Source organism: Elgaria multicarinata, chromosome 5, assembly GCF_023053635.1.
Source record: "Elgaria multicarinata webbii isolate HBS135686 ecotype San Diego chromosome 5, rElgMul1.1.pri, whole genome shotgun sequence".
NCBI lineage: Eukaryota > Metazoa > Chordata > Lepidosauria > Squamata > Anguidae > Elgaria > Elgaria multicarinata.
In genome coordinates this window covers 122,300,773-122,326,516 of record NC_086175.1, presented here as the reverse complement: position 1 = coordinate 122,326,516, position 25,744 = coordinate 122,300,773, and the positions used below count along the sequence as shown (strand labels likewise).

The 25,744-nt window shown below is 43.8% G+C and overlaps 1 protein-coding gene across 1 annotated transcript in view; it reads left to right on the top strand.

The window, feature by feature from the left end:
- The window catches only part of DEUP1 (deuterosome assembly protein 1), a 68,981-nt gene that overhangs the window by 28,645 nt on the left and 14,592 nt on the right, over positions 1 to 25,744 (top strand). Inside the window, exons 6-9 of the mRNA XM_063127150.1 lie at positions 2,748 to 2,893; positions 5,588 to 5,693; positions 6,564 to 6,761; positions 17,691 to 17,890. Coding sequence (XP_062983220.1) covers positions 2,748 to 2,893; positions 5,588 to 5,693; positions 6,564 to 6,761; positions 17,691 to 17,890 — 650 coding nt within the window. The remainder of the gene's footprint in view (positions 1 to 2,747; positions 2,894 to 5,587; positions 5,694 to 6,563; positions 6,762 to 17,690; positions 17,891 to 25,744) is intronic.

Here is a 25,744-nt window from a genome sequence, read left to right as displayed (position 1 = left end):
GTACAGCAACATAATACCACGTGTGCTGGACCCCTTGCTGGACCCCTTTCCCTTCCTGGCTTATAAAGATCCTGGCTGAGTGGGTAAGGGTAGTGGTAAATGCCTCTTTATGGCAAGGTGTGATTCCATCTTAGCTAAAATAGGTGGTGGTAAGATATTTGTTAAAACAAAATAAAAATAAAAAACCCACTGTGTTGGATAACTCCTGGCCTGTCTCCAATATTTCATTCTTGGGCAAGGTTCTGGAGCATGTGGCAGCTTCTCAGCTCCAGGAATTTCTGGATGACATGGATTATCTACATTTCTATCTGCCTTTTGGCCTAGTTACATGACAGAGACTGTTTTGGTCACCTTGGTGGATGATCTCCACTGGAACTGGACAGGGGGAGTGTTTTCCTGCTGGTTCTGCTGGACCTCTTGGCAGCTTTCGATACCATCAACCATGGTATCCATCTGGGGCATCTGTCTGAGATGGGACTGGGAGGCAATATTATACCATGGCTTCAGTCCTTCTTGGAGGGGTAATTTCAGAAGGTGGTCCTGGGGGATTCCTGTTTAATGCCACTGCTGCTGGCATGTGGTGTCCTTCAGGGTTCCATCTTACCCCCTATGCATTTAACATACACATATTCTGTTCCACCAGTATGCTGATGACACCCAACTCTATCTCTCCTTTCCTTCTAAATCCAAAGAAGCTGTTCTAGTTCTAAATCGGTGTCTGGTGTTAGTAATGGACTTGATGAGGTCAAACAAAACTGAAGCTTAATCCAGACAAGACATAAGTGTTTATGGTCAGTCAAAAGGCAGATCAGGGAATGGTGACTTAACCTGTACTAGATGGTGTTATACTCCCCCATAAGACTGGGGCTCAAAGTTTGGGTGTACTTCTAGAGTCATTCTTGAACCTGGATGCCCAGGTTTTCGCAGTGGCCAGGAGTGTGTTTGCCCAGCTGAGGTTTCAGTACCAACTGTTCTAGAGATGTCTGATCAGGCCATGGTTACGCATAGGCCTCATCTAGAGTATTGCGTCCAGTTCTGGACTCCACAATTCAAGAAGGACGCAGACAAGCTGGAGCATGTTCAGAGGAGGGCAACCAGGATGATCAGGGGTCTGGAAACAAAGCCCTATGAAGAGAGACTGAAAGAACTGGGCATGAGCCTGGAGAAGAGAAGATTGAGAGGAGACATGATAGCACTCTTCAAATACTTAAAAGGTTGTCACACAGAGGAGGGCCAGGATCTCTTCTTGATCCTCCCAGAGTGCAGGACTCGGAATAACGGGCTCAAGTTACAGGAAGCTGGATTCCAGCTGGACATCAGGAAAAACTTCCTGACTGTTAGAGCAGTACGACAAGGGAATCAGTTACCTAGGGAGGTTGTGGCCTCTCCCACACTAGAGGCCTTCAAGAGGCAGCTGGACAACCATCTGTCAGGGATGCTTTAGGGTGGATTCCTGCATTGAGCAGGGGGTTGGACTCGATGGCCTTGTAGGCCCCTTCCAGCTCTGCTATTCTATGATTCTATGACTTAGTTACATCTCGGTTGGACTACTATAATGCACTCTACATGAGGCTGCCTTTGAAAACTGTTGAAAAACCATTTGGTCGAGAAAGCTGCATCCAGACTAGTGGTTGGGGCTGGTTATAGGGATCATGTCCAGTTCACAGCCAGGACTTGGGGCAAGTAAGTATGAAATGATTCCAGTCAAGCAGGAGTCAGACAGACAGGAAATAGCACACCACAGAGAGCTCTGAGAGATGCTGGGGCTGGAAGCTCGACAAGCTTGTGTGCATGTTGCTCCAACAAGCAGCAGATTGTGACTGACCTTTAAGTATGGTTTTGTCTTTCTTTAGGCTGGATAGCTCCACCTCCCTATTGACGGAGGTCTTCTCTCTTAAAGGGGCCTAGTCTATTTCAGCTGCTTAGGGCTGCAATGTCACTTAGTATCTCTGGACACAGGAGCTGGTCCCTGGGTCCTTCTTCAAGAATTACGTCCTAAAGAGGTGGGAACTTCACAACTCTCTTCTATAACCATGCCCTTTCCCTGATCTGTTAATTCAGGGTCTCTTCTTCTGAGGATGAGCGATCAGGGTCCTGGACCATGTCAGTGAGGGAGGACTAGGGATTTCTAGCAGAGAATTCTCAACTCCCTCACCAAAATGTAATTTAACTAGGATTATTGGGGGGAAGTCATGACAGTTAAACTTGTTTTAAACCAAGATACATTTGTAGTGTAAATATGCGAGTTGAGTGTTGAATGTAATGGATGAGAAGTAATTGTTTCGAGAAACTTCTCAGATCCTGAGTTTAATTCTGCCTGGATTGTGGCCAATGACTGTGCTTGTTAGCCCCTTCCTGAAAACAAGTGTTTTTATGGTCATGACCCAGGGTTTTTAATGCCACACTGTTCTAACAGCCCAATCCTGTATGAACTGTCTCAGAAGTAAGTCCTATTTCATCCAATGGGATTTATTTCCAAGTGAATGTGCACAGGACTGCATACTTAATTGTTTTATTTCCATGCGACATTTCAGCTGAACGAGGCTTGCAAGTGAAAATCTTATCCAAAAATGTGAAGAGTGGGATGAAATTTAGAGCTGTTGTTCAAATACATGAAGCTTCTTACATTCCATGGTATATATCAGAATTAGTATACACGGCAGAGTTCTTAACGAATCTATAGAACCGTGGATTATCAAGCTATCGTTGAATAAGCTATTTTGAATATGCTCTTTGGGTTTGTTTAGAATATCGAAGCCCGGCTTATAGAAGTGAAGAATGAACTGCAGTCACGCGAGGATCTCTTGAATATGGTAGAACTGGAATGCCAACAGTTGCGTAAAGAAGTAGCCAGGATGGAAGAGTATAAAAATAAGGAAGAAAATCAAGTGAAGTATGTATTGGAAATATAGGTCTGGACTGTGGGAGTTGATGACTTGTGAGTTGATGTACAATCAGCATGTCAGTAAATGTCCCTCAGTCCAATGTTATTTACACAGAAGTAATTATGTATTCCAGCCTTAGCTACTGTTTCTCTGCTTCAGGTAGATCCGAAGTGTGAGCCAGAGAAATGTTAAGTGCAGTATTAAAGTTACTGAAATAAATAAAAGCAAGCTACATTGACTCCTGCGGGATTTTTCTCTTGCTGAACTTCACCTTTGGTGTATTAAGTAATATTCTAGAATAGAATTTCAGTGTATTTTCCATCTTTGGAGCAATATTTCAAATTATATGAAAAGCAGGGGATACACTTGGTTTGCATGCGGAAAGTCCCAGCTTCTGTCTCTGGCATCTCCAGTAAAGACAAGGCTGGGGAAAAAGACAGTGCTTGAAATACTGGGTGAGTGATTCTCTACCAGAATAGACAATAGTGAGTTGGATGTACCAACCATCTGATTCAGTTTAAGCCAGCTACATAGGTCTAAAAATTAACAACAGCAAAGTCTATTTTCTTTTATTTATATAATAGCTATGGCACAATCCAGTGGGAAGTTCATGCCCTGTTGAATTGGATGGGAAACTCCACTGAAGTGAATGGGAGGTGCAGCGCAGTAATGGGAACAAGAGAATTTCATAATGGATTGTTCCCGTTTTTTTTATTCCCATACTTTTTAATTAAAAAGGACCAGCTAACCTTTATTTATAGTATGATTTCAAATATAGGGTTGGGGAGGTTTCATCAAAAGAGTCCTTGAACGTTGTGTTTATAGGCGGTCAAATAAATCTATTTATATCAGATATGTTATTAGATAATATGTGAGACAATGGATCATTTGAGGAGTTTGATATCATGCAGATAACTGGGGTCTTCATGAATTCAGTCTTAAAATAATGCACTGCTGACCAGTGCTATTTAATTTTGCCTTTTGTGCTCACATCAAGACTGTTGCTGCCTGTTGAGCTGTCCTCTCCAAATATATTATGGAGCAAGGAGAAGGTGTAGAAGGCACATCTTTTCTTTCCCACATCTGCTAGACTGTGCTGCCAATTGGGCCAATGCGGAGAGGGTAAATGAATGGGTGACAGTGAGGAAGGTGTGGGGCCATTGAGGGCTTCCCAAGGACTTACCAATATCAGGAAGCTTTCTGAAGTGTGTTGCAAAGCTTTATTTAAGCCAAGCAGGTGTTACAAAGTGTGCAGTACAATCCTCTGCGTGTCGACTTGGAAGTAAGTCCTACTGTGCTCATGGGACTTACAGCGCAATCCTATGCATGTTTACTCAGAAGTAAGTCTCACTGGGTTCAGTAGGGCTTTTCCCCTAATTGTTGAGTTTTGAATCCTTAGTCCCAGGTATGCATGAATCAGATTGCAGCCTTATTTTTTTTTACCCATCATCACCTCTAATATTTTGTTTCTAAAATTTAAACAATACACCTTAGCCTAGTGATTCCAAAACCACTGATGACCAAAACACACTTTCTGAATTAGAATGGGGACAGGTGGGACTTTTTTTTTAACACCCAAAATTTATTTTATTTATTTATTTATTGCATTTATTTTTCACCCCATAGCTGAAGCTAAAATGGTTTAGCACAGTAAAATTATCACCTTCAGAGGCAGGAGTCCATTGATTTGGGTGTGGCTCCTGCCCTGACTGGAAAGAGTGCCTTGCAGGAGCCTGTCATTGTTTCCAATTAATTTAATTCTCATAGCATGTGCCAACACAGAAATTACTGCCCTAGTCCGAAAGACTTGTGTAGTGGTTTGCAAATGTAACATAATATATTCCATACAATGAAGAATAAAATAGCCCTTAAACCCATTAAATGAAACTTGCATCTTAAAAACAGAATAGCTACTGAGTTTTAGCATTCACTGTCCCAAGTCAGATTTGTTTTCTCTTATATAACACAAACCATTAGATGTACTTCTGCATTATGGGTTCAGTCCCATGATATATCAAATAAGTGAGAAGGAAGATTCTGAAAGGAAATCTGAAGCATCGCAACTACTCTAGGAGAAAGCATGGAGCTGACTATACGCGGGGAAAGCCCCGCGGTGGCTGTGGATCTGCACCGCGTCAGTTAGATGACGCAGACGCAGCTTTACGGCCACTGTGGGGCTTCCCTGCGATGCTGCGTTTTGAAAAAATCGGGGATTTACCCTGACTTTTTCAAACAGAGTGACGTCAGCACAGCACTTCCGCCATGTAACGTCACTCTGTGGCTGATCTGGGGTCAATCCAGAGGTGGAGCCTGGTGGAAGGCAACCAGCGATTGGTCGCCTTCCACCAGGAAGAGGTTGGGGGTGGCTCTGGACCTGAATGGCCACCCAGAAACCCCATGCTCCCTCTTCAGCGTTGGGATTACCTGATACCGCCTCAGGAGAGGGAAAGCACAGGGCTGAGAGGAGGAGGTGCCAACCTGGCGCCATGAAGACAGCCCTATGTCTGCCTTAATCTCAAAACTGGAGGTTATAAGGACAGCTCCTAGTTGAATTAATTAAGAAGGGGAGGTTCCCTAGATTTTCTATCTTTCTATAAGGTAGATACTCTGTATCTTGCTATTTCTGTCCACTTGGTCTTATTTGGACTTTTTTAAATGGGAAAACCTGGGCTTGTAATATTTTAATTATTCTTTTTTTAAAGGCTTCATTTGGCTTATGCACAATGCATTAAGGTCTTGGAAGTAAAGAAAGCTCAAATAGTTGTTTTGGAACAACAGCAGGAAGATCAACAGAAAGAGCTCAATCAGGTATTATCTGTTACAAATATTTCTGATAATTACAAATCTTCTTTTAAGGGACACTGTTAAAGCAAAATTATGACCCAGGCTATGGAAGCACACTGAAGCATGTTGTAGTAAACAGGGAAGCAATATCTGGTTGTTTCAGTTGCACGTGCTTAGAGCTTGTGGGATCTCAGGAGTGTTGAGCTAAAGGCATCGCAGAAAAAAGCGGGTTTGGGGGAGAGATTGGAAGGAGGGAAGAGCGGTGGCATCGTGCAGGAGTTCTGGGAGGCAGTTTTGAGCGTACGGAGCAACAAAGACCAAATCATGTGAGGGAGCGGGAGCTTTTTGGATGGTGGAGAAGTGAAGGTCACAGGCAGGGATATTTCCAGATGTTAGAGAGAAGAGGTAAGGGAGCTAAGGCTATGGAACGATTTGAAGGTAAAGTGGCCGTCATTTGGTCCCCAGAGGTCATGATGGGAGAATGATCCTGAAAGTGCATCCACCAAGAACCAGCTTTGCTCCACGCAGTCCTTCCATTGGAGAAGCCGTTTGAAATGCCTCTTGCCTCGTCAGAAGATGCAGGGCTGGCAAAGGCGGAACAGTTTAACCTGGTAGCTGGAGGAACATCTTTCCAGCTGCCTGGTAAGTCCGGCGGCTTCACCAACATGTCACCTTCCTCAGTGGCTTGCAGAAGCTGCTGCACAGGTGAAGCATCCTGGACTGAGCTGGCGGCTGGAAGACTGGAAGACATTTTAAATCTATCTGCTATTGCTAGTTTGGTTGGAAGCGTTGCTGTATTGGAAACAGAGCCCCTAAAGTCAGTGGTAGGTGAAAAATGATACAATCTGAAATGCCGGCTCTCATTCTTTTCTTTTTGGGCCACATTTGCTGCAGATAAGAGACCATCTTTATCGGGAAGAGCAGTCCCATCGCTCTGAGGTGGAAAGAATGAGGACAGAAATCTCTGACCTGACAGAAGAGCTTCATCAGAAGGAGATTACTATAGCAACTATCATGGAAAAAGCTGCTCTACTGGAAAGGCAGTTACAAATGGAGTCAGAGATAAAAGAGAAAATGTTAGGAAAACAACAGGTATGCAAACAGAATAAAAAGTGGCACAGGTCATTTGGCCATTAAAGAGTTTAGCACCTATTGACGTCTAAGAAAGCTGTTACCTCGCAGAATACATGTGGGGGGGAGCAACCTTAGGGCAGGAAATAAGAGAATTTGGAATAACACTAATCTTACCAAATCATACAGGACCAAATAATCTGAGCTTTATATTATTACACTTCATGAGAAACTTCCTAACAATCCTGCCTATGTTTCTTCCTATATCTGTGATTCCTTAACTTTCCTAAAGTTCACGTTAAGCTTATTTGGGCACATTACCAAAACGACATGTTGTTAACATTATAATAATACAGTAAGTAGTTGTTAAAATGTTCCAGTCATTCCTGAAGCTCACCATTTGAAATTGTGGGGAGGAGAAGGGGGCATTAAATGTTTGAATGCCCCCCTATGTAAAAAAAAAAAATGTGGGGGGAAGACTTCACAGAAAGCTTGTTCTTCGTGGAAAAGGTTAAAAGCTCCATCCGACAAGCGTTTATTGCACACTCATTACCGGGCACTCACCGAGTTTGCTCAGGTCCCTCACATGACATCATCTACCTCTCGCGCACCTTCCGACCCTTCTGGTGTTCCTTGCGCCACAAGAAAAAACCCTCATTAACTCCGATGTTTTTTTAAACTCGGAATCGCTGCTCTCTCCTGCTGTGTGCAGGAGAAGCAGCGCCATTAGAACAGCGGACTCGGTGGGCCTCATGCTCATTGTTTACTTCCTCTTTTGAAAGAGGAAGTAACTGAGGAATGAAAACACGAGCGGAGAAGCGACATTAGGGAGCATGTTTCCCCCTGGTGTGATGGAGCTTTAAATCCTTCCCAACGGACATGGTGGTTTTCCATGGGGAGAGGGGTTATTTTGCACTGGTCAACATTTCAATGGGATTTCCCAAATGCACTCTGAAGTGCTATTTTGGCACATTTGAGATGCCCCTCACAGGCATGTTTGGCAAGATGGGAGCTGCTACAGCATAGTGTGATCCCACACTGCAGGAGCACATGTATCAGGGTACTTCCAGACAGAGGGCTCCTAGCACTAGCAGCCAGAAGGCGCTATGCAGCTGTTACAACTTTTTGCCCTTCACATTTTTTCTGGATTAAGGAAAAAGATGAAAGAAGTAGTTAAAAAACAAAAACAACATGGGAGGGGCTTGAGTGGAAGGTGATGGTATCTGGACTGCCCATAAACTTCTGTGAATGCAGCAGGCTGATGGTGCCATAAAAGCGTTGTCTAGAAGCACCCTAAAAAAACCTGATCACATTATTCACACACACTGCGCTCCGCAGTGAGAGATTACAGCATGCTGAAGCAGCTCTCGTGTGTGGACAGCACCCGAATCCATTCCAGAATAGCTGTTTTATAAGGATACTGTTGTTTTTATGCTTTTTATGTTTTTAAACTTTGTATATTTGTTTTTAATGTTTATGTTTTTAACTTTTGTAAACCACCCAGAGAGCTTCGGCTATGGGGCGGTATATAAATGCAATAAATAAATAAAAAAGGGACAGGAAATTAGAACGTATAGGATACAGGGCATCTTATACTTTTTTTATGTTTCTGGTTCTTTAAATTACATCTTATAAGTTCTTTATGTTTATAATATAGGCAAGGGTGCTTTGTAAAGTAATGGCAAAATAGCCCCTCATGCTGTCTAGCAAAAATTGCTGTTTCTTTGCACACCAGCCTATATTGGGATGTTTCTTGTTTAGAAATTACAGTATGTCTGAGGCTGAAGATGTTTCCACTTGATACTTTTATGCTGATTATTTCATGTCTCCTTAGAAAATATAAGGTGTAGCAATATGGTTCTTGATCTCGAAGCAATAAATTAGTTTGTTAGAATGATGTACTCCAGAGGATAGTTAAAATTGCTTAGTAAGGCCTCCAGCTGAAGCTTTTGAAATCTCTCTCTCTTAAACTTCTTCACATTCCATCTTTAGTCACAAATACCAAATTCTATGATTGGTATCTTTTTTTGCAATTTGGGCAGCTTACATAATTATATTTCATTTGCATGCATCCATAATGCAAACATTATTACTTTGGGTATTTCTCTCCCAGAATTTGGAATGTTGCGTTTGTACTTTTTGGGGGTGGGTTGTTAAGGGTCTCCTTAACGATCGTAAGATTGTAAGAATTTACTGAAAGGCCATTAAGTTCAACCCTTCTGTGGCAGATGGGGGTGAAGTTGCCCCTACAGATCAACCTGTGCAATCCATACCACATTAGCAGCGGAAAAGATAAGACCAATTGTCCATCTATCCAGAATTCTATTTCCCACAGTGGCTAACCAGACGCAGTGGCTGAGCAAAGCTCACAAGCAGTCCATGAAAGTAATAGCCTTCTCCCATTATTGATCCGGGCAACTGGCAGTCAGAGGCTATCAAAGATGAGCTGTAGGCAGCTGTCAGAGGTGATTCAGGAACCAGGAAACAAGCCAAGGAGTCAGAGCCGAGAGACCAAGCCAGGGGTCAGAGCCGAGGGAAGCTATTCCAAGCTGCAGTTCGGATATCTCGCCACCTGCAGCCACCACACACAGAACCAAACGTTCCCAGCTATAGCCCCGTTCTGGTCATCTTTTTTTGAAACTAAAAACAAGTGGAAATGAATAAACAGCCTGAGTTCCACTGAGCAAAACAAATTGCTCCTGTTCAGTTATTCCCAAACCGTTATGGGTCAAGCCCAATCGTTTTATAAAGTTTGCTTGGCTCAATGGCCTTAATCGCTTGGTACCAACCCTCTCTTCTGCCAATCTCCTCCCCACCTTTCTCACACTTCCCCAAAATTACTGAGTAGCAAGTGAGAGGAGAAACAGATGAACATAAGAGCCCTCTGGACCCCAGAGCAAAGGTCCATCCAGTCAAGTATCCCACAAACCACAGTAGCCAAATAGATGCCTCCAAGAAACTGTCTTCCCCGTACAATGCATAATTTTATCATATTCACCCCACTACTTAGTTGTCTCACACAGCCAAGAAATCTAATCTTTTGCTTAGGCCACAGCTAGACCTAAGGTTTATCCCTGGATCGTCCAGGGGCCAAACCTGTTCATCTAGGTGACACACAGGGGATCCAGTGCTCAGGCAGGGGCAAACCCTGGATGATCCCAGGATAAACCTTAGGTCTAGCTGTGGCCTTAGTCTCTGCAATGTAGACGTCTGAGTATTGCGGATGTAAATGCTTGCAAGAGTAATTTTGAAATTAAAAACAGTTATAGTTTCCAGAGATCCTATTGGCAATGGAAGCTCTGCACATGCTTAGGAGATGTCTTTACAGAGAGTGTGGATCAGTAGTGCACTGTAGAAAGATTTCTGCCAGCTCTGTTGTTATTTTCTCACCCCTCTTGCAATTTTGTAAAGCTATGGATTCTGTTCTTAGATTTCCGTGATTAGAGCTATTACTGTGGGTTTGTTTGATCTAATACCTACAAAAAAGAACCCTAAAGGCAACCACCATAGAAACAAATTCAACACATTGAATTAAATAGTCATTCAAACATTTGTTTTTTGGGATATTCAGGTGATATTCAGGTGATGTTCCTCCATGGGAGTTAATATTGCTTTGTGGCACAAAGAAGGGAGTAGGGAGCATAGACAGCCAGTGTAGTGTAGTGGCTAAGGTGTTGGACTGGGAGTCGGCAGATCCGGGTTCTAATCCCCACTCGGCCATGGAAACCCACTGGGTGACTTTGGGCCAGTCACAAACTCTCAGCCCAACCTACCTGACCTCACAGGGTTGTTGTTGTGAGGATAAAATGGAGAGGAGGAGGAGGATTAAGTACGCCGCTTTGAGTTCCTTGGAGGAAAAAAAGGCGGGATATAAATGCAATAATAAAGAAATAAAGAAATAAAATAAAATAATGTAATCTAGGAGTACCTTTTCACTGAAAATTGTCCCCCCAAAGCTTGGAAGAACCAAGCCCATTCCAGTTTGGGGTGGACGGGCTTGACCTAGAACTGTACTACAGTGGTCCACAAATGAAGAATAGGTACACCACACAGATAAGTGTCCACTGGACAAATAGCATAAGATAGCTTATAGAAACAAGTAAAACTGCACATGGTAGAGGAAGACAAAAAATATCTACTCTAGACGGGGCTGGTGTCAAGGGTAGGCATGGTCGGACACCTGCTGAGGGTCCACACCTCAGCAGGGACCCATGGACAACAGCCCCCTGGATTTGCTCTTCCTCTTCATCATTGCAACCTTCTTATTCACCTATCTCACTCTGGCCCAGGCTACCATGGTGGTCAGATGGAGGGGTAGTAGACGACACTGCTTACCTGCTCACTAGCTCTCTGCTTGTCGAGCAAGGAAGTGAGAGCAATAATGAGAAACAGGATGAAGAGCATGGGAGATGGTGACTCTCGTGGTGAGAAGGTAGACTCACTCAGGGAGGTGACCCAATGAAGATGTCATGCCCATGGGCCTCAAAAACCTGAAGCCAGCACTGACTCTAGGTTTTTCATAGCTTTGGTGATATGGCAAATGGTTCATAGATTTCCAATGTTTTCTTCAGAACCATAAAGGCAAGGTGGAGGGGGGGAGAAGGGAAAGGGAGATGATTCTATTAGATTCTATGATTCTATTAGAGCAGTACGACAATGGAATCAGTTACCTAGGGAGGTTGTGGGCTCTCCCACACTAGAGGCATTCAAGAGGCAGCTGGACAACCATCTGTCAGGGATGCTTTAGGGTGGATTCCTGCATTGAGCAGGGGGTTGGACTCGATGGCCTTGTAGGCCCCTTCCAACTCTGCTATTCTATGATTCTAAGTAATAGAGTTTCCCTGGATTGTGATCAAGCAACTGGATCATCACATAGAGGGTGTATGTATTCTGCAGACTTAAACTGGACTGAAAGAAGAAGATGCGAGGGAGACTGGAGCAGGCAGGCACCATCAGAGCCTGCTTCAGTTGGAACCCCCCCCCCCCAAGAGCTAACTGCCATCTTCACCCTGTGGGGAAGAAAATGTGAGGGAGACTGGAGCAGGCAGGCACCATCAGAGCCTGCTTCAATTGGACCCCCCCCCCCCAGGGCTAACATCTTCACCTTGTGGGGAAGAAGGAGCTGTTGGTTTGCCCCTCCATTGGGAGATGAGAGGACGGAGCAGGGCCTTCCCACCAGCCTAAGCAGTCTCCTTAATTTCTGTTTATTTTCTCCCTCTTCCCTCCCCATACACTTTTCCTTGTGTGTCATGTCTTTTTTTTAGAATGTAAGCCTGAGGGTAGGGACTGTCTTCTTTATTGATACATTGTAAGCCACTCCGAGAGCCTTTCGGCTGAGGTGTGGGATAAAAATACTATAAATAAATAAATAAAGCAATTCCCTCACCTGAAGGAACCTTGGGAATTTGTTGCTTATGGGGGTGTGTGAGCAGGGTGGGAATAGGAGTGAGGGTGGGCAAAGGATTAAGAACTCTCTCAGCCCAGAGAATTCTCAGCACTCTCTCCAAACTACAATTCCCACAATTCTTTGGTACAAGTCATGGCCCTATAAACCCAGAAAAATTCTGAGTGAACTTTTGCCCCTGCACCATTAGATGGCCATTATGGCCATACATGGTTTCTTAACTCGCATTACAGAATGGTTTCATGCAGCCAATTTTATGAGTTGTCAAACTACCCATTGTCAGTGAGGCCTCTCCAAAACAAACAATGGTAGATTGCTACGACCATTGTTTGAAATAGAATACTGTAGCTTAGAATAGACATTTTACTGGGCCTGCCTATACAAATTGCAGCTTTTCAACTTGGAAAAGAAAAGTAGACTCTAAAAAAAAATAGGTTTGTCCTTAACAGCCAGTAATAGAGCTGTGGACAGCACACTGGCATTCATGTTTTTGTCTATCATCAGATAAAGTGCAAGAACCTGCAAAAAAAAAATTATCTGAAGTGCTTTTTCCCTGTTAAAATAACAAGTGTTGCGCTCATTCTGTAAGAAGTGAAAAAATGGACAAGCCCATAATGGGGAGGCTTTGGATTGGAAGTAATTAAGGCTGCAATCCTAAACATACTTCCTGTTGAACTTGGGGACTTATTTCTGAACAAACATGCTTAGGTCTGCACTGTAAATTCTAATCAGTTCATATCAGTTTATATTCCGATATTCCAGTTTAGGTTCATGCTGGATTAGGCTGTTATACAAAGTGCTCCAAGTTCAAAGCCACCATTTTTATCGCAATGGAATGATAATAGATTATGTGAGAACAGAAGTCTGAGCTATTTTGTCTTTACCTCCCACTGAGGTGTGAGCAGTTGATTGCATTGCAAAATAAATGCATCAGTATGTACAATCGTTATTTTTTATCCCATCCTGTGAAAAATGATACTAGCGCCTAGCGACATTACAAACTTCCTATTTAACTGACATGTCTTCCTCCCACTTCAAAAAGGCTGAATTCTAGTTTGTTGAAGGTGCTGAGAATTCTTTAATGAAGATCTTTATCCCTTCCCCTTCTCAGAACTACAGTTCCCAGGGAATCATTAAACCAGTTAAGAACATAAGAAGAGCCATGCTGAATCAGACCAAGGGTCCATCTGGTTATTATTATTAGTGGCCAACCAGTTGCCTACAGGATTCTCACAAGCAGGACATAAGTGCAACAGCACCCTCCCACCCAATTTCCCCAGCGACTGGTGTACATAAGCATACTGGAGGTAGCATGTAGCATATAGTTGAAGGAGATATCCCTCTAGACACAAAGGGCTGTTACAGACACACAGCTGGGAATCTCTTAAACATGATTAAAAGAGTAGGGGTGAGCCACAAGCTCACACGTCCCCTCTTCCGCTGCCCCTCCCTTCTCTGGTGCATGTTTTCTTTACCCTTTCGCACAGAAACCTTAATTGTGGTTCAGCATTACATCAGCACCAACGTCAACCATGGCTTAATGCTAAGTAGCTTCTCTCGGTACCAGAGTTTGCTAACAAGTTGCAAGTCCTGATTTCATATCCTGCACAGTGGGAGTTGGCAACTTGTAGCACTCCAGATGTTTTGGTGATCCCTCGCTATTGGCTATGCTGGCTCGGAGGATGGGAGTTCCAAAGCATCTGGAGGTCCACAGGTTGCGTCCTCCTGCTGTACTGCCAGTTCAGTTGAAAGTCATTTCTTTATTATTCCTCTCTGCATTGAATTGAGGAGGATTCTCGTGCATAAAGGGAGTTACAGCTGACCCTACCTTTGAAAAAGGCATTTCTACCTCAGCTCACAAATGGAGGAGTTATACCTGTCTCCAAGCCAAATCCACCTTTGCCTTTAAAAAAAAAGACTAAGATCTCACACCTAAATCCCACTAGCCCTTGTGTTACCACACCTGTATCTCTCATCTAACGTACCTAATCTACAATAAATAAGCAAATGAGGTAACAGGTTTTGTCTTCAAGGATGTTAATCTCTTAATCCAGAACCACATTCTTTAAGGTGTTAAGCAGCTCATGTTAGGTTCTAGTTACCCAGTGAAGTGAGGTTGTTCTAAGAGCAATATTCTGTATATTTGTTCAGTTTTCCATTCTTCCTTTCGTTACCTCAAATTCTAAAAATATATCATGATTGCTCACTTAACAGTTAGTAATATTCACAGCAGCTCCAGCATCAAACTGGAGTTTCCCTGGTTCACAATGGAAGGAGCCAATTGTTGTAGGCATTCCTTTGTGCAATGGAAGAAGCCAATTAATGTGGGTATTCCTTCGCACAAGTAGATCTGTTTCTTCCATAGAAATGAATGGGGGACACTCTGTCCATGCAGGAGCTCTTCACAGAGTGATGAGTACTTATATGCTGCTGATTTCAGTTGGTCTTAAATGTGTGGGATGCAGCAGAGCGTTGAAATCTTAGATTCTAAAACAGGCAATTGCTCATACAATAGATTTCATTCAGCTGACTTCTGAATGTGAGATTAGAACTGGATTTTAGTTCTTGCTGACTTTCCCTTCCCACCTTTTGAAAGCCAGGAAAACCCTGAACATAAACCAGCTAAAATGAAGGATTTTTAATTTCTGAAAGGGGCAACCAAAATGATTAAAGGGCTGGAGTAAGCCCTACGAGGAAAAGATACAACGTTCGGGGCTTTTTAGCTTTGAAAAAAGGCAAGAAAAGAGGGGGATTGAATTGTATAAAAGTTATATGGTTTGTAATTCTAAAAGTCATCCAATGAAGCTCAGTGGTGGGAGATTCAGGACAGATAAAAGGTAGTACTTCTTCACATAGTGCATAGTCAAACTGCAGAATTATCTACCACTAGATGTAGTGATGAACACTGACTTGGACAGCTTTGAAGGAAGATTAAACAAATATTCCCTCCAGTATCAGAGGCAGTGTCCCTCTGAATACCAGTTGCTGGGGAACACGAGAAGGAGTGTGCTGTTGTGCTCATGTCCTGCTTCTGGGCTTATGATAACTCATCTGATTGGCCACTGTGGAAACGGAGTGCTTGGACTAGATAAGCCTTTGGTATGAACCAGCAGGGATGCTCTTATGTTCTTAAGTCCCATTGTTTTTTATGGGAGAGAGAAGCAATTAGACATAGTGGCCTGGTTCAGACAACACGCTAAACCATACTGCTTAACCACAAAATGGTTAATAGAATGCATTAACCTTAATGCCCTCCCTTAACCATTTTGTGGTTAAGCAGCATGGTTTAGCGTGTTGTCTGAACCAGGCCACTGGGTGTAAACCCACTGATATCCATAGGACTTGTTAGTCATGACTAACATAAGTCCTATTGACTACAATGTCTCTAGTCTGATGTGGTCTGCATGACACAACAATCCATGATGGATTTTCAGCCTTGTTTGTTTCAGGGTGGCTTGTCATGACATCTGAACCTGACATAATTTCCTCAGCATCGTGTGTTAACCATGGCTTGTTTTCAGCGTGGCTTGTCATGACGTGTGAACACGCTATGATGGGTTGTGTGTGGCTTGTCAGAAAGGGCTACGGAGCTGCCTAGCAAGACCAGCAAAAAAAACCCAGTCACTCCTCATGATCTTGCAAATAATATCCCCTCTCTATTATGTCTTGAAATGACATTAGTCAATTAACTCTTCTACTTCGTGATCTCCCTAGACAGCGATAACTTTTTTTTAACCTTCAGGGAGATTTGTGCGAATTTAATGTGTGTAAAAAAAATTCTCCTTCAGGAGATTTACGTGTATTTAACATTTTCCCCACCTTTGGGGAGATTTGCACAAATTTAACTTTATATATTTTAACTTTAGGGGAGATTTGCGCAAATTCACAGTCACTACTGCACTTTGGCAAACTTGCATAAAACTCTCCAAAAGTTAAAAAAATAAAAAAATAAAGTTAAATTTGTGCAAATCTCAAGGGTAGGGGGGAAATGTTAGATATGCACAAATCTCCCCAAAGGTGGTGGTGGTGGTGAAATCTACAAAATAAATTCTCCTCCTCTTAGGGCCTTGCTAGATGTGCCGGGATAAGCCGGCAGGGAGGCGGGGCGACGGCGTGCTAACTTTAGAGCGCGCCGCCCTGCCTCCTAGACGGCCGACGCGCAGGGACTACGGAAGCCCTGCAGCGTCGGCCTTTTTTTTTTTGGTTAAAGGGGCCACGTGCGGCCCGAAGGCAAGGTAAGTACCTTTTTTTAAGAATTAAGCCCCCTCCGCTCCTGATCCCCCCCCCCGCCATCCCAGATGCTCCCTGGCCACTCTCTCCCCGCTCGCCCTCTCTCGCCCCAATGCCTGCGTCGCCCATCCTCTCTCTCCCTGATGCCATCCCGGTGCCCGGCCTTCTCCCCCCCCTCTCCTGCCAGGTCCGGCTTCCCCCCCCCCCCTGGCTGGGATCCCCTCCCCTGGCCCGATGGGCACAGCGCGCTGTGCCCAGTCCATGGCTTTTCCCGGCTACTCGCAAGTAAGCAAGTAGCCACAAAAAGCCACGGACCTTGCTAGACGTTCCGCAGCCCCGGCCTGAGGGGCTGCGGAAAAGGCGCGCCATAAGCGACTTCGCTTATGGCGCGTTAAGGGAGGCTTCGGTGCAGCCTGGGCCCGGATTCCCCTGTGCGTCATGTGGACGCACAGCAGGGAAACCAGGCCTCAAAGCACGCTAAGGCTTCGTCTAGCAAGGCCCTTAGAAGTGCATTTGCACTCCTTAGTGGAGTAGGTTGCTGAGGTTGTGCTGCCAAAGCCCGTGGGATACATTCCAGGAGCAAGTGGGAGTACTAGGGGAAGCAAACCATGGAACACCGCAGAGCACCTGATCATCTGTTAGGAGTAACGTGAGCTAGCAAGTGAATAACCCACCCACCATGACTTATTTTCAGGGTGGCATATCATGACATGTAGTACCGGCCCTCTACGAATGATTATATCTGGATGGATATATGCGCCTGTTCCATTTACATCAGTGGAATCTAACTTTGGCTGGACCAGCAGCCTCGTTTGATTTTTAAAATACATTTTTCTCTTCGCTACTAGTATATTGTAATTTTATGCATATATAAGTTTTCAGAGAATAACATAGCAATGACTTCAGTATTTTTCTTTGTTTTCCTCATGTGAAAACATGACTTCAGGGAGCATTGTAATGAAAATATTTACAACTCTGTCAGCTAAGGATCACAATGGTGACTCTTTAAGCCTTCAGAGGCAAGTAATTCAAATATGTTGAGTGATTTAAAAAAAAATGGTTGCTGCCTTGAACAATTGTAATATGATATGTTTATGTTGTAAAGGCGATTAACATTTCTACCCATTCCTCTCATTTGCTGTTTCTGGAAGCAATACTACTGGCATTATCATTTACTATAAATGCTGTATGTTTACAGATGGTAAATATGTATAAAAAATATTGCCTTGTGCCCATTTCTTTTTTGTTTTGTATGAATTCAATTATGATGAGGTTGTAAATAAACTGTTGGTTTTTTTAAAAAAATCCTTCAACAGATGATAGATTTGTCTAATAAGGAACGCAAGAACTATTTGGAATCCACTGATGTGCTCGAGCATAAGGATGAAAGGTTACAGAATGAACTTGTTAAATTGCCAAGGAACACAGAAATACCTTTGCTGGTGAAGCCCTTTACATACTACGGAACAAATCGTGCCAACCAGACTTCAGTAAAAATGCAAGAGAAGGGAGAGAGGTAGGTACATGACTGTGCACGAATAGCTCTATTTTATCTCTTCTTAGATATTTTTTCCCCTGGTGTCTTCATGGGGAGCAGCAGAAATGAATTCTATGATTTAACATAAGAACTGTCTTGCTGGATACAGCCAATCAGTCAGCCTGGTCCTCTAGGAAAATCACAAGCAGGGAATGAAAGCAACAGCCCTCTCATCTTGTTTGATTCCAGAATCTGATACTCAGAGACATACTGCCACTAAATATGTGGAGGTGTCTTATTTATTTCTTATTTATTTAAAGCATCTTCACCCTGCACTTCCTTTGAAAAGGCTCCCAGAGTGGTTTACAGAACAATAAAAGACAAGATAGCCCTTCACTCAAGCTCCAAATCTAAAAGATGTATCATAAAAGGAAGAAGGTTTGTGGAGGAAGGAGGGGGGAAAGAAACCAGTCAAACATCCAGTACTGGTTATAACCTATAAAGCCCTATACGGCTCGGGTCCAGGTTATCTGAAAGACCGTATTCTCCCTTACAAGCTTTCCTGAGCTTTGAGATCTTTAGGGGAAGCCCTTCTTTCAGTCCCACCATCTTCACAGGCGCTCCTGGTGGGAACACAGGAGAGGGCCTTCTCGGTGGCTGCTCCAGGGCTCTGGAACTCCCTTCCCAGGGAAGCTAGACTGCCTCCCTCCTTGATGTGCTTTCAGATGCAGGCAAAATCTTTTTTGTTCCAGCAGGCCTTTAGCGAATAGTCTGGATCTCCTTCTATGCATAGGACTCTTAAAATTGTTACGTATTTTAAAAGTTTTAAATGTTTTAATATTGAAGTGTACCTAAATTATATTTTTAATTTTTGTATATATCTATTTATAGGTTTTAACTATATATGTTTTAATTTTGTAAAGCCACCTTGAGGCTGAGCATAGGGCAAAAGGCAGGATGGAAGAAATAATTATTATTATTATTATTATTATTATTATTATTATTATTATTATTATTACAATGACCTTCTGGGATGGAAACAGTTGCCATTGCTAGGTGACTGTTGAGGTAGAGCCAGAGGCAGCTTGTCTCTCATAAGAGCTGATGAAATAGCCCTGTTTCCCTTCTCTCCCTCTGCTGCAGCCTGGTGGAACTTTTATTCATAATTATTTTATTTTATTGCATTTTAATACTGTCCAATGGCTGAAGTTCTCCGGTCAGTTCGCGACAATTAAAACCATAAAATACAAGATTTAAAAATACAGACTATAAAATACAATAGGAAATTTTAAAAGTTTAAATCTACAATATAAAAATAAAATAAACATGAGCTAGCAGCAGTGCAAAAATTTAAAACACAACACCAGACATAAAACAAACTGAAAATCTAAAATGCCTGGAAGAAGAATAATTAAAAAAAGGACTTCACCTGGTGCCATGAACAATGTAGGCAACAAGTGAGCTTCTCTGGGAAGCTCGTTCCACAACTGGGGTGCCACAGCAGAAAAGGCTGCTGGGTGATTCAGCCTGGCTTATTTATTTATATTTATTTATTTATTTATTTATTTATTTATTTATTTATGTATTACATTTATATACCGCCCCGTAGCCAAAGTTCTCTGGGCGGTTTACAAAAGTTAAAATCAGTAAACATTAAAAAAGTATACAAAATTTATATATAGCTTAGCTATGGGTAGAAAAGGGTCCCCTACCCTGCTTGTGGAGCCTCGTGTGGCGCAGAGCGGTAAAGCAGCAGTTTCTCTCCCCACGGCCTGAGTTCGATCCCAGCGGAAGCTGGTTTCAGGCAGCCTTCCATCCTCCCGAGGTCGGTAAAATAAGTACCCAGTTAGCTGGGGGAAAGGTAATAATGACCGGGGAAGGCAACGGCAAACCACCCCGCTATAAGGCCTGCCAAGAAAACGTCAGCGAAAGCTGGCGTCCCTCCAAGAGTCAGTAATGATTCAGTGCTTGCACAAGAGGTTCCTTTCCTTCCTTCCTCCGACCCTGCTTGTGGTGGCAGAGAAACTACACACCCTGCTAGTGGTGGTGGTGTGAGTGTGTGTGTGTGTGTGTGTATGTATGTGCATACACACACACACGTGCAGCCCTCCAGCAGAAAAGCTTTTGCACCCTTGCTATAAACTATCCCTCCTAGCGCCTTTTGAAGTTGTGTTGTTTACAGTTATTTTTCTTTTAATGCTCAAGCTTGCATACTTCTGTTTACCTGTTGAGTCCCCCGAGTTTGCAGACACCACTCCCCGATTTTTAGTGTCCCCTTTTCACTTCCAAACTGATAGGCACTCAACCCCCTGATTTCACTGTTGGAGGGAATGATATTCAGAGAGATAAGAAACTATTGCTTCATCCGGGCCCTTAATTGTGGGGCAGAGTCTTCTCCAATTTGTAGACTGCCTATTGCAACGAGATATTATAATGACTTTGCAACAAGTCTGATTTTACTGTTTTCAAACCCTCCCTGTAGCTCTGCAAATGGCTGCATATTGAAAGTGAGCGTGCCCTCATTTGTTCTTCTGTAATGACACTTTACGTCACTGTAGTTTATTGGAGGCTGTCTCTGATGATGTGGTTGGAATTATATCAATTATAGCAGGGGGCAAACCAATGAAGCTTAGCACACAGCTATTCGTTATGTTATGACCAAGGAAGCAGGCCATTCCATAATAGTCACAGTGCAATTATAATGCAACCGTAATAGGTTTCATGGCCTGAAAGAAAATGCATCTTTGATGGGATTGCTCAGTCAAGGCCTCTGCCAAGGAGAAAACGTGGCCTTGCCCCTATTAAACTGCTTTTCAGTAATGGTCTTCTTCCAGAGCAGATAGTGTACAAAATTGCAAACACGTGTAAAAGAGAGTGTACGAATTCCACAACAATTGCATTAATACTGCCTTGCACACTGTTATCGTTTTCACAACTCCATCAGGGTTGGATACGTAGTAGGTAATCTTTATAGGAACCAGTTAATAATGTAGGGTGGAAGCACACCTCTGAGTTCTAGACATAAACTTGTAGATGAGGAAGTTTTGAGAAAATGGTATATATAAACCAATCTATAAAACTCTTCGGCTACCTCGTTATGAAATATATTGGGACGTGTTCTATTTTCATTAAATTGCCTTTGTGTTCTTAAACATCTGCTATTTCTTGATTTTAAGGCATTCTGTTAGGGCTTATTTTAAATAATAATAAATTTGCCTTACTTCTGAAACAGTGTCGCCCTCGGTACAGATCATACAGCAACCCTAGCCGCTTGAGGCTCAGATGTGTTGTGTGGGATGACAGGTTTTGTGGCATCGTTCCAAGCAGTTTCTTAACTTAGGGCAATACATACATGTAAGCTTTCCTGATGCTGAAAATATTTAGTAAAAAATCAGTTTGCCTTTCTCTCCCAGAACAGTAATTTTCCATCTCTACATGGAAGTACCAGGGGGTATTTAGGGAAACTAATAACAATGCAGACATTAGAAACATAAATGCAAGCCTGGGCTTATTAATAAGGCGTGGATAATTGCTCCTCCCAAGCTTTTTACCCAGACGTTTCTGTGTTCTGATTCGCTCAGGAGGTTTGGTGCTCACCACTGGCTGTATTGATGAACAAAGCTAGGGCCATTTGATGCAATCCTATATTTTTGACACTTTCTGTTTCTTAGTCAGAAACATAGCTATCCTGCAATGCTTTCTGTCTTGCTCCTTTTCTTTTCCTTAAATTGTCCTTTTTCAAGACCTGGGATGAGGGAGAATACCACTAGACCAACTACCCATTTTTACTATGGATTTATTAACCTAACTCCAGCTTCTCAATGACTTGAGGATCATCATTAAAGAGATTTTTATTTTTTTATTTATTGCATTTTTATACCGCCCAATAGCCGAAGCTCCCTGGGCAGTTCACAAAAATTAAAACCATTCAAAGCATAAACTGAACAGCATAAAAATAAGATATAAAATACAATATAAAAGCACAACCAGGATAAAATCAGCAGCAGTGCAGAAATACAAATTTAAAATTCAAATTTAAAACAGCAAAGTTAAAATTAAATTTATAGACTGTTAAAATGCTGAGAGAATAAAAAGGTTGTCACCTGGTGTCTGAAAGAGCATAGTGTAGGTGCCAGGCGAACCTCCTTAGGGAGCTCATTCCACAGCCGGGGTGCCACAGCAGAGAAGGCCCTCCTCCTGGTAGCCACCTTAAATAGAATCTATTTAACCACAACCTTAAATAGAATTCTATTTAAGAACAATTTTAAATAAAATCTTATCTGTAACTTCATATGCTCTATAAAACTGTATAATGATGCAGTCCTATGGTCACAAAAAGGATTCCCCAGAGGTGAATCAGATACTGCAGTCCATCTGCAGAGGTCCTCCCTTGATGGTGCTAGAACTTCCATTACTATGTCTGCCCTACTGGCAATGCTGCACCAGTGCTAAAGACAAAAATACTGTTCTTCTTCGTGGTCTCTATGCATCACACATATGGGCTTTGCGCCTGCGCAGAGACCAGACCGGAACCTTCTCTAGCTGAGTGGAACGTTTTTGGCGGGAACCCCTCCCCCACGCTACTGCGCATGTCCATGGGGTTCCCGCCCTTACCTCAGTTCTTCGTCGTCCGCCATCGTGCCTAGACCAAAAGACTGAACCTCTAGCGTTTCTCTGCTTAAATCTGTTTAAAAATATTTTCTACTTACCTTTTTCTTCAGCTTTCTTCAGCTTTCTTCTTTTTCGCCCTTTTTCTCTTTTCATCTATAAAAAAAAAAAAAAAAATTTATTATTATATTCTTGTAGATAGTTTATCTTAGCGACTACGGTCGCGACTGCCGCATGGCAGTAAAGGCCCCGTTCCGCAAGTGTGTCAAGTGCGGAGCCAAACTACCTCCTACGGACGGACACTCCCTCTGTGTCCTTTGTTTGGGCGAAGGCCATATTGTACAGGCGTGCCACCATTGCATGTCCTTTACGAAGCAGACCAGAAAGAACAGGGCAGACCGCCTTCGCTCGATACTTTGGGAGAAAGCCCTCAAAGCTACAGAAGCTCCAATGGATAAAACGGCAACTGATAAGTCCGTTTCTGACCGAAGCACAGGGACGAATGTGCAAGCCAGAGCAATTGATAGGGCACAGATACCCCTGACGCCTGGCCGGTCTTTGGCAAGTTCTGCAGCCAAAAAGATTGCTAAAAAGGCCAGAACGCCAAAATCTTCCTCCGAAATGGAGAAGAAAAAGAAAAAGAAGAAGAAATCTGCGGAGAAAACCTCTCATGGCTCTCCCAGACTATCTGAGCCCCCTCGAGGGCAAACAACTCCTCCTACCGCTGTTACGGTATCGAGGCATGTCTCGACCCCGAGACCTCAGTCGATACCGAGGAAGACGGTACCGACACACCCTCCTAGTCTATCAGAGGGTGAGTTACGAGACTCCGCATCAGCAGCTTCGGCTCGGGAGCTCACAAGACCTCAAACATCCCAGAATGTAATCCCTCTGCAGGTGTCGCCTAGACTAACACCGAGGCGTGATTGGGACAGAGTCTCCCGGTATTCTGAGCCCCAAGACAGGCAGAGTTTCTATGATTGGGATCGATACCGTACCCAAAGATACTATGATACAGATCAAGCCTATCATTATCCGCAGGAGGAATGTTTTCCTCAACCTCCTCCTACCACTAGGGTCTGCCAATTACCGCTACGGCCTCCATCAGCATATCAATCTCCATCTCGACGTCGAAGCCACCCTTCGACACCAGCTGCTGCAGCTGCCACGGTACCGACGGAGCGGGATCCTATGCAACTGGTTACCGTATCATCCCCAGAGGGTGACTACCCATCTGATTCGGACTCAATACATACTGTAGCAGCATCGGTACCGTCACCTAATGATGACGTACATGGAGAGGACCCTTCATCACCTTCGGATGATATGGTGAGGTTTTCGGACCATATGTTAAGGATGGCCCGTGCACTCGGCTTAGACCTGGAACAAGCGGTCGAACCGGAGGTCGATCCCATCTACGATGTCTTTCAAACAAAGACTAGTCTGTCAATTGCGATCCCTTTTCCACCGGCACTCAAACAGACAGCACAACTCGCATGGGAGACACCATCGGTAACACAACCAGCTTCAAAGAGATTAGAATCTCTTTATAGGATTCAGGAACGGGATGCTGGATTTTTAATTAAGCACCCAAAACCGAATTCCATTGTGGTTGAATCAGCCCAGGGTCATTCTCAAAGAGCTCATGCTGCTCCCGTTGACAAGGAGGGTAGGAAGTTGGATTTGGCAGGCAGAAAGATCTACGCGGCATCCTCCCTCGGTATCAAAGCTTCAACGTACGAAGCAACAATGGCACGGTACCAGCTCTTCCTCTGGGAGAAAGTGGGGTCACTATGTGACTACCTCCCAGAGGATAAAAGAGACTTAGCGAGGGTCTTCCAAACGGAGGCTTCGGCGATTGCGAGGCAACAATTGTCAACTGCGAGGCATCAAGTCGATTGCCATTCAAAGAATATGATGGGGGCCATTTCTTTGAGGAGGCATGCCTGGCTACGATCAGCCAACCTCCCTACCGAGACAAAAGCCAGAATCGAAAGCATGCCCTTCGATGGCGAAGGGTTGTTTAATTCAAAAACTGACGAGACCTTAGATTCCATCTATAAGGCTCGTACGACTGCTAAAAAGATGGGTTTTTCTGCCCCTCCTGTACAATACAAACCTAGAAGATGGACAAGGCCTCCCCCACAACAACAATACCAGCAGCGGCCTCAATACCAGCAACCAAGGCAGCAGCAGCAACAACTTCAAAGGAAACGGCCTTATCAGAGTCGTTTCCAGCAGGAAAAACGTCAGCCCGACTTCTCTAAAAAGCAGCGGGTTTGACTCTTCGGCCCCAGATCCACTCCCTTTTGCGAACCGCCTAGCACCCCATTACCATCAATGGGAGTCAATAACATCAGACTCCTGGGTGCTCACTATCATCAACTCGGGCTATGCCATCGAGCTCGATGCCCTTCCTCCTTTTTCCGGCGTGAAAGTAACGACTCCATCCCCTCCTCTGCTACTCGAGGTACAGACCTTGCTATCGAAAGGAGCCATCTCTCCCGTACCTACAGAGGAAATCAACCAAGGTTTTTTCTCCCGTTACTTCACGGTCCCGAAGAAAGATGGAGGTCTTCGACCGATCATGGACTTAAGACAACTGAACAAGTTCATCACCCCGAAGAAGTTCCGTATGACAACGGTTACTTCAATTTTGCAGCTTCTACAAAAAGGAGTTTGGTTCGCAGTGGTGGATCTGAAGGATGCGTACTTCCATATCTCCATCAGGAAGTCGCATCAAGCTTACCTGCGGTTTTCGATCGGTGCATCCCAGTACCAGTTCACCGTTCTTCCGTTCGGGTTGGCCACGGCACCGAGAGTCTTCACGAAGGTCATGGCGGTGGTATGCGCCCACCTAAGGCAGAAAGGCATTTATGTTTATCCGTACCTGGACGATTGGCTTCTCGTAGCGGACAGCAGCGAGGCGCTCCAGTCGGATATACTAACCACCCTCAACCTGTTGGACTCGTTGGGGCTGTGGGTCAACCACGAAAAGTCCATTTTGACTCCACAGCAGAGATTGGACTTCATAGGGGTAACCCTATCCTCTCGAGACGGGAGAGCATACTTACCTTCAACCAGGGCAAACACCTTGCAGCAGTTAGCCATCGACATCGAAAGTCGTCGGAAAGTATCGGCTTGGACAGTCCAGAGACTATTAGGCCTGATGGCAGCCACTACGGCAGTCATCAGGTTTGCAAGACTCAGAATGAGGGTATTGCAGGCCTGGTTTTTAAGGACTTTCGATCTCAGGCTCAATGCTCGACGAACTTACCTTTCGTT